Source organism: Camelina sativa, chromosome 12 (assembly GCF_000633955.1).
Source record: "Camelina sativa cultivar DH55 chromosome 12, Cs, whole genome shotgun sequence".
In the NCBI taxonomy this organism is placed as follows: Eukaryota; Viridiplantae; Streptophyta; class Magnoliopsida; order Brassicales; family Brassicaceae; genus Camelina; species Camelina sativa.
The window spans coordinates 32,531,261-32,540,537 of NC_025696.1; the positions used below are offsets into that span (position 1 = coordinate 32,531,261).

A 9,277-nucleotide genomic window follows, 5' to 3' on the forward strand; every position below is an offset into this window, starting at 1 on the left:
ATCCACTTAACATCCTTTGTCCAAAAAAAAAAAGATAAAATAATGTCCACTTAACATCCACATTATCTTTAATTCAAGCAAAACGCAATGGCGTATGTATATTTTCATTTCACACTATGTAAATGAATAACTTCAAGTCGTTGCAAAAAAAGACATATTATCATATTTGTGAATTTTCTTTTACCAAGTATTACATTCTAAAAAGAAAATAGGTAACAAGTAGCAGGGACCATCAGTCCATCACGCTTACGCAGTCGTGCTCGTAGGTAAAAAACATTCTATTTTTATCTGTAAGAATAGGAACGTATCTTCCACATATAGACCCTTTTTTTCTTTTCTTTTTTCCTTTTTCCTCCGAAATTTTATGTCATTTTTTGTTATTTTGTTATTTTAACTCACAAAGATTTGATACATAGAACATAAAGAAAAGTGGAGAAACGTGTGCAGTGTGATTTAATTTAAAGATGTGTCTTGGCATCACTGAATCACTAGAAACTCCCAAATCATATTATCATAAATAATAAATTCATAAGTCATCCTCATCGACTCATTATTACATAATGATTTTGTTTTTAATATTTCTCATTATTATCTTTTATTATTATCACATAGAATAAATAACTTGTTCTAGGAAAATCTCAAACTTCAAAAAGAAGTATAAGGAACACCACAAGCCTCCAACGTTTTATGAGCGTTTGGAGACCTAACGTACGAACCACACAGCGGGTTTTTAATGTAGGAACACAAACAAGTTTTCTGCTCTTTGAGTTTCGTGCAACAGTCTGTAGATGGTGCGTGTCCTGATGTCATTGCTGGTAAGCATGAACTAAGTCCCATCGCAGAACACTTAGCATTAATCACTTCTTTTCCGGAACCTTCGACCACGGTTGCTCTGGTCGGAATTGGAGACATCATGGCACCAATCGCGAACACAATGAACACAGCTGCCGTGAACTTCATGTCTTTAAAAGCTTAATTCACTTTTCTAAACTCTCAAAAGTTTTTTTTTTTAAAGTGTATTTGAGAATTTTTAAGATGGTGGTTGTAACTTGTAACGGACGAGATTGCAAGAATCTTGTCTCATTTATTATAAAACTTTCCATACATTTGTCCCTCATGCATAAATGACGTGACATATCAAACAAATGCTCAGAAATCTGTCGAGCTTATCTAGGTATGTTAAAATATACATAGTTTTTTTTTTCTTTTAACATCTAAAGTATACATAGTTTATTGGCTCATTACGAGTGGAATTGTCTTTTTATAAATATTATATAGGTACGGTATTTTTAGAAGTGTCTTTTTAGCTGTCGAAAAAGAAAAAAGGGAAAATAGTCTATCTAAACATATTTATTGAAAAAGTTAAACAAGTCTAATTGATGTACCCCATTTTAAATTTATTCATTGAGTGAGTGTTAACAAAAATAAATGACTATCTATTTAGACCACTTTGTGTCAATTGTTGTATTTTTATTAAAATAGGTATACTTTTAGAAAAGTAGTCTATTTAGCTGTAAAAAAAATTAGTCTATTTAAACATATTTATTGAAAAAATTAAGTACGTCTAACTGGAGTATCCCATTTAATTTTATATATTACTTTTTATCAAAATATTTAAATAAACAATTCTAATGAATATATATGAACAATCAATCAGATTAAAATGTTATATAGTTTACGAGTAGGAAACTTAAATGAAGTTAAACATAAATAACAAGTAGGCTGCCAATCATAAAAGAAGTTCAAAAATTGTAAAACGGAAATATCTGAGGCCGGGTTCGAACCAGGGACCTCTAGTGTGTGAGACTAGCGTGATAACCGACTACACCACCGAGACGATTAGATAAAGTTTTGGAAAAGAATTATTTATAGATTCTCTGAAATCTTACACTAGTATGAAGTAACGGCTGCCCATCGGCTTCTGTAACCAGAGGTCTAGCTAAACCACCAGCAGACAGGACCATTATTAATAAGGTCAAAATAAGCATCTGCTATATATAGAGATCTCCAAAGGCCATGTTGTTACCTCTGATCAAATCCAATAAATCAAAATTCTCCACATGTCATACAAGAAGGCAACAATATTTGACAATTCCTGATGAATCACTTCGATATCACAATCCGAAAAACAGAGCAATCAACCAAATTTTAAGGGTAAAACGATCAAAAATTCTTTGAAAACGTAATTCAACAAATAACACTTACTGTCTTTCCTTTCACAGTCCTCCTTAAATGGGTCTGTGGTTATTTTGAGGGTGATACCTAGCAATTTTTACCTTGTATTGAGGGTTTGTTAGACAAGCAGCTCTAACTCGTTGTTTTGTTACTTCTTTCCTTGTTGCAGAAGTCGTAGCTCTCAAGGCAATTTTGGAAACTGCTAATGGATGAAGAGATTGCAAGACTGACAATGTTCAAATTCTTGAGTCACTGTTTTTAATTTATTAACTTTATTCCACGGCAGCCAATTGATAGCCAATTAATAGCTGGTAATCTCTTTCTGCCGTAGTGGTGCTTGATCTAGTAATATAACGGAGATTAATTGTCCATAACAACTTTTGGCCTCTTTCTTCTTCTTATCGTATCTGATCACTCTTCCAGGGCTCGCCACGGACACCCTCCAAAAGTACGTCCCTGGCCGACATACATCACGTAAAGTTTTAAATAAATTTTACATGCAAACCCAAAATGAAAAAAAAAAAAACATAAAGATTGAGTTGTTTCAAAGGTTAATTTTTGCGAAAGCTAACAAATATCGAAGTCTTATAAATCTGTTTCGTAAATGCGTGGATCCTAAATATATGTATAAAGCATAATAAATTAAATACCTGAAATGAAAATGATACTTGTCACTACTATCATTGAAGTAGAAATCATCTTACTCTTCGCCCATGTCCCCTTGGTTGGCAAACATAACTTTACGACCTTCGGCTTCATTGACAATTAACTCGGCCAAGCCTCCCTCTGGTCCAACTTTCATGAGCCCCAAGTAACCATCGCATATGTACAATTCTCCCGTTTTCTTTTCGAAAGTAAGTCCCAATGGCCTTCCACAAGTAGGCACTACTTTATGTGTTGAGCAGTTCCCTCTTCATAAAACAAGGTTTAAAAAGTATCATTAGTTATTGAAACCAACAAAAAAAGTATCAGTAGTTAATTTACTTATTTAATCTTTCGGAAAAGCTTACATCTCTCCTCAATATTTTTTTTGGCTTACAAGGTTGGTTTAGACACAACACATGAGTCTCGAGACCTCTAGGGTAATTTTCCCCATCTTGTGTCAGTTTGTAATAAACAGCGTTTTAATTAAATTAAATCAACATGTGAGGAGATGTGTAGGCAAACTCAACCCAGCCGAGATCATCGCCGCACCACTTGAGAATACGCCCGTCCACCATGATGGCAGCATAAGGACCTTCTCCTTGCGCGTCAAACTCAATGCTCTCAGGTCCAACAATTTGAGTTGGAATGGTCTAAGCCCCTGCCAATACATTTTTGGAGCCCTCTAAATTTCCCGGCACAATTGTGGTCCGATACAAGATTATGGACAAAACGACCAGCACAGCCGGAACAACGAACCAACTGGAAATTTTCTGATTAATAGGTATTTTTTCCCCCAAATAAAATATGTTGTTGAGTAGACGAATGTATCACCCAAGCTTATAAAAAAAAAAGAAGAAGGTACGGTTAGTTTAGATTCTTCTTATTGAGTTATTGTTGTGTGGATACATAATTCACACTCAAAAGTTAGTATAAAAGTATCACATACTTTATATATTACTTGAAAAAATTGTTAATTTTCAATTCCATTCTCATCCAAAACACACTTTGCAGAATTTTAATAAAATCAGTTAGTGGCTTAGTGCTGATCGCATATGTATATGTAAACTAAATATACTGGACCCATTTAATTAAAATTATAGTCAAACTTTACATGACATCAATGCGTAGAAGTAAATTTTATGTGAGTTCATATTCAACTTCTATCCACGACAATGAATATGTCAGTTAGTATGTTTTGCAAATCTGTACATGACATAAATGATAGATTTTTTGGTTCTTTTTTTCTTTGAATGAATGTACAATTATATTCAACAAAAAAAAGAGTCCATGTTACATTATGTGCATCCTCATTTTAAAAAAATCTAACCAAAAGACTTTTAGTACTTCTAGTACATTTGGTAGATTAAATATTTGTCAAAAACATAAACATATCCAATTTTTCAACCTATATCTACTGTTTATCATATTATATCTTTGTTACATTTTTTATACATATTTTTAAAAAAATATTTGAATTCATTTAAAATCCAAACTGACGTATAATTTTGTTTAATTAAAAAATTGAAATCCTAATCCTCTTATATCAATTCAAATCGATATTTAAACTCACTTTATAAAAAGTCTACATATTTTATTTCTTGTTTTATTTTTCTAATTTTAATATTGATTTATTTTAAAAATATATTATTACATATATACTATTGTATTTTGATTGGCTAATTAAGAAAATGTAGATAAGAGATGTTTACCTTTACGAATGAATCCCAAAAATTTTCTTTATGAAACTAACATGTTATGGTGTCATCCTGTCATATATAAAAAAGTCATAACGATAACCAAGGAAAGAAAAGGTGAATTTAAATTAATAGGATGACTTAGATTATTAGGTTAAAAAGGTTGAATGAGCATTCATCCAATTTTTATTGTAAAGAATCCCAAAAAATGATTAATGCTCATTCAACATTTTTACCATTTGAGATGAATTAAGTTATAAGTTGGAGAATAAGTTAGATGAGAAAACTTATTCAACCCATTTAACCAAAAAAGTTGGAGAAATGAAAGAATTATAAAAGAAATTTGTTCAACTCTTTCATCTCCTATTTAGTGGATGAATTATTTGAATGCTATTCAACCAATATTATTCAACTCATCTTTTTTTTTTTCAACTTATTCATCCTTTTGCAACTATTTACATCTCCTAAAACATTAGCAAATGTGCAGTGCGTTTTTTATTCTTAATGGTAAGTTGATTAGTCGGTTTTGTATTTTCATTTTGTTTTATTGATTTATTTATATTTTAAGAGGTAGGTTAAAAACATTAATTACATTATGTATGTGTTATTAATTTATTATCTTAAAATTAAAACCATTCATATCAAATTATCACTCAATAATTCTACAACATATATCAATGTGTTTTGTTGAACAATATATATCTCCAGAAGATGCTATGAACATAACTCTGTATTTGCAACGTCTTCGGCCTTTTTTGTAGATTGGTCGAGTGAGAGTAGTGTTTCGAACGATACTGAACTCCTCTTCGTTTACTGTAACCTTTGAACCATGATTCATATACATATCAATAATATCTTGTGTTTTTGTTGGGGTTTAAGCTTTGTTTTTGCATAGTTTTGTTGCATAATCTTGTCATTCTAGGTTGTTTTAGGAGCATTTGCATCTAGTGTGTTATCTCTCAGGTTCTTGGAGTAATCTCAACACAATTGGAGCATTTGGACTTGTTTTGGTGCAAAGAAGCAAAGAGGAGTGGAATTGGAGAAGTGACAAGGGATCGGGAAGCATACACGACCATCATCAGACAGGACCAGCGGCCAAGCACCGGCCGATGGAACAGTAGACACGCATTGATCGCCACCACCATCGGCCAAGACCATCGGCCAAACGGTGGCCGAGTGAAGAGGAGATGCACTTGATCGCCACCACCAGCGGCCATCCCAATCGGTCAAGAGCTGGCCGATGGAGTTCAGTAAGGGGAAGATCATCAGGAGCAGCAGCCAAGTCATGGCTGATGGAGCCACGCGACTTCACCAATTGGTCAAACCGCCCCCGAAGCCGCCTAAGTCCACACTTGTTTTAGTTTTGATCCGGGTTTTACCCAGTTTGTTTTGGGTTGACCCGGGTTCCCTTCTATTTTCCAATAAATACTCTAACCCTATTAAGGGGAGACTTATCTTTTGTTTAGCAGCCACTTAAGGTTCTTAAGCTTATCTACTCTTGGTTTGTTGAATGATTTAGTACTTCTAAGTTTTTTAATAGCAAATTTCTTCTTCTAATCTCTTAATCTATAATCTTTTATTATGATTTCACAAAGATCAAACTCTTTCCTTTGTGTGATCATGATGATGAGTGAGTAGATCCTTAGAACTGTGGGCTAGGTAGATTAGGGAGATAGATGATTGATCTTTGATGTCTAGGGCTTTATTTATGTGTTTCCTATCTTGTTTAATGTTAATAATGCTAGATAGCCTTGATCAAGCTTGAATCTAGACAATAGGATTTCCATGCCGAGAAGGTGTTTGATGAAATTCCTGAACCAAATTATTCAAGAGCTTTGCATTCCTAGCCAATGGAAATTGATGATTAGGGTGCTTAGTGGTATTTAGACTTTTTTATAATGCATGCTTCCCTTGTGATTGCCTTTGGAAATTGTTGATTATCACTTGATTAGCATAGGAAACTCTATCATGGAAATGGATTGATTTGCATAAGTGTTCTTAGCCATAGGATTGTTCTTGATTGTTGCTTAGACATCTAGGATTGGTTAGCTATCTCCCAAGTCAATAATCTTTCTCAAGATTCACTTGTTTATTCTTGATTTAATGTTTGTTGCTAGTTGTATTCTGTTTCTTTGAGTTTGCTTTGTTTGAATTGTTTTGTGTTATTTCTTTGAATCAGTTTGTTAGTTAAGTTTGTTACAAAAGAACATTTTCCTGTTTAAGAATAGATTAAGCAACTTTGTGTATTGTTAGTGAGTTGATTAATGCAAATTATGGATTGATAATTTAATTGAAGTAAAACTACTATATCAATTTGGCGCCGTTGCCCATTTGCATTCAATTTGACCATTAGGATTTCAACTTTGCTTGAGCTTATTCATTTACTTTACATTGTTACTTACTTGGTTTGCTTTGGTGTTTTGAATTCTCTTTTGCAAGGTGTATGAACTTGAGAAGTCAAGGCCAAGCCAATTTATTTGAGGCTGTTGAAGACATTCACCGTTTTGAAAGAGAGAATTGCCGGTTAGCAAGACAAGCTATGGACAACAATCCTCCTCCTGCTGCTGTTCATAATGGAAATGACCATCCCAATGATAATAGAGTTCGAAATCATGTTCCAAGACAAGCCCCTCTCATTGGAGCCTATGATGCACCAAATGTCAATGGATATAGAACTGGTATTAGAGCTCCACCAGTTGAGAACAATCAATTTGAGATCAAGGCCAGTCTTATAGACATGGTGCAAAGATCAATATTTCATGGTTTGGCAATGGAAGACCCCCTTGATCACTTGGATCAATTTGATAGGTTTTGTGGGACTGTTAAAATCAATAGTATCTCTGAAGATGCCTTCAAGCTACGCCTCTTCCCATTCTCTCTTGGTGACAAGTGTAACAACCCGTCCCACGGACCCCACTAACCCCCCGCTAGCTGCCCCAATGGACCGTCCGTGGACCCTGCTAGGCCCTCGCTAGCCGTCCAAACGGACCCCAAGCTGGCCCTGCAGGGCATCGATCCTAACCCATCACTGTGGATATCCCAATCCACCAGTAGGTTATTGGTGCATCAGGCGTTCCTCGAACCCTGGTCCCCACCCTTTAACAACCTTCCCAGAGGACAAGCTGTCACCAGTTGACTTTTTTATGTGACAACCCGTACCATGGACCCCACTAGCCCCCCGCTAGCTGCCCCAACAGACCATCCATGGACCCTTCTAGCCCCTGCTAGCCGTCCCAATGGACTCCAAGCTGGCCCTGCAGTGCATCGATCCTAACCCATCACTGTGGATATCCCAATCCACCAGTAGGTTATTGGTGCGCCAGACGTTCCTCGAACCCTAGTCCCCACCATTTAACAACCTTCCCACAGGGCAAGTTGCCACCAGTTGAGCTGCAGATCTACTCGTGGATTGGGATATTCACAGTGATGGGTTAGGATCGATGCCCTGCAGGGCCAGCTTGGAGTCCGTTGGGATGGCTAGCGGGGGGCTAGCAGAGTCCATGGATGGTCCGTTGGGGCAGCTAGAGGGGGGCTAGTGGGGTCCACGGGACGGTTTGTTACAAGACAAATTAGTAACAACAAGNGGTTCACATTTTGGAAAAGAATCTGCCTCACAATGCCATTACCTCCTGGGATCAATGTAAGAAAGCTTTCCTATCCAAATTCTTCTCTACTACAAGAACAACAAGACTAAGGAATGAGATATCAAACTTTGCTGAAAAAGGAAATGAGAGTTTTTGTGAAGCATGGGAAAGATTCAAGGGGTATATCTCTCAATGTCCACATCATGGTTTCTCCAAAGAGTCACAATTGAGTACACTCCATAGAGGAGTCTTGCTTAAGTATACAATGCTTCTTGATACAGCAAGCAATGGAAACTTCTTGGGCCAAAATGCAGAACAAGGGATGTTGTTTGTTGAAAATCTTGCTCAAAGTGATGGGAACTATGGAGAGGATTATGATAGAACTCCAAGAGATCATTCTGATATGAATGAGCAGCACTGCAAGGAGATCAAAGCATTGAATGACAAGATGGATAAGATGCTTATGGCAAATCAAAAGCAAGTTCACTTTGTCAATGAATGTGAACTTTATCAAGAAGGCATGGAAGCTTGTGTTGAAGGTCAAAAGGAAGTCAACTATGTAGGTGGCCAAGGGTATAACAAGTTCAATCCTAATTACCACAACCACCCTAACCTCTCTTACCTCAGCAACAAATGAATGCACCACATCCTCAAAGTCAAGTAGATGACACAAATGCTCTACTAAGACAACTCCTAGAGGGACAAGGAAGAGGTGCCATTGAACTTGCCACAGAAATGAAAGCCATGCACAACAAGGTTGAAAATGTCTATGGTGAGTTAAATGCTAAGATTGAGAGGTTGCAAACACAAGTCCAAGGACAAGGTTCCTCATCATCAACAAGACAAATGGGTTCATTACCAGGGAAACCTGAACCAAACCTAAAGAGTTCATCAATGCCATCATGTTGAGAAGTGGTAAGCAACTACCTATTAATGAGCTCAATAGGGACATTGAGCCTAAAGGAGGGGAGGCAGTGGTTGAAATTGAGGATGAAGATGAGTTGATATTGAAAGACTTGGGTAAAGACAAAGAAGCTGAAGAAGTTGTGGTTGACAAAGGGAAGAGTAAAGTAGTTGAGGAACCAAAGCAAGACAAGTCCATTGATGCAGTTTTCAAGAAAAGTAAAGGTGTTGCCAAAGAAACTCTATTTGTGCCTCCACCATATGAACCAAGATTGC

At 36.1% G+C, this 9,277-nt stretch overlaps 1 protein-coding gene, 1 long non-coding RNA gene and 1 other non-coding gene across 3 annotated transcripts; all 3 read right to left on the reverse strand.

The window, feature by feature from the left end:
* LOC104733037 (non-specific lipid-transfer protein 2-like) lies at positions 486-1,067 on the reverse strand. The gene has a single exon (XM_010452658.2). It carries the CDS (start codon positions 958-960, stop codon positions 646-648), a length of 315 nt encoding a protein of 104 aa, XP_010450960.1. The 5' UTR covers positions 961-1,067; the 3' UTR covers positions 486-645.
* TRNAV-CAC lies at positions 1,764-1,837 on the reverse strand. The gene has a single exon. It is a non-coding gene; the product is annotated as a tRNA-Val (tRNA).
* LOC104733038 lies at positions 2,571-3,080 on the reverse strand. The gene is made up of 2 exons (XR_002034572.1): positions 2,826-3,080; positions 2,571-2,631 (listed from the first exon to the last, which is right to left on the reverse strand). It is a non-coding gene; the product is annotated as an uncharacterized LOC104733038 (long non-coding RNA).

Excerpts from the sequence above, each read along its gene's own strand:
- LOC104733037 (XM_010452658.2), bottom strand. The coding sequence starts at position 960 with ATGAAGTTCACGGCAGCTGTGTTCATTGTGTTCGCGATTGGTGCCATG.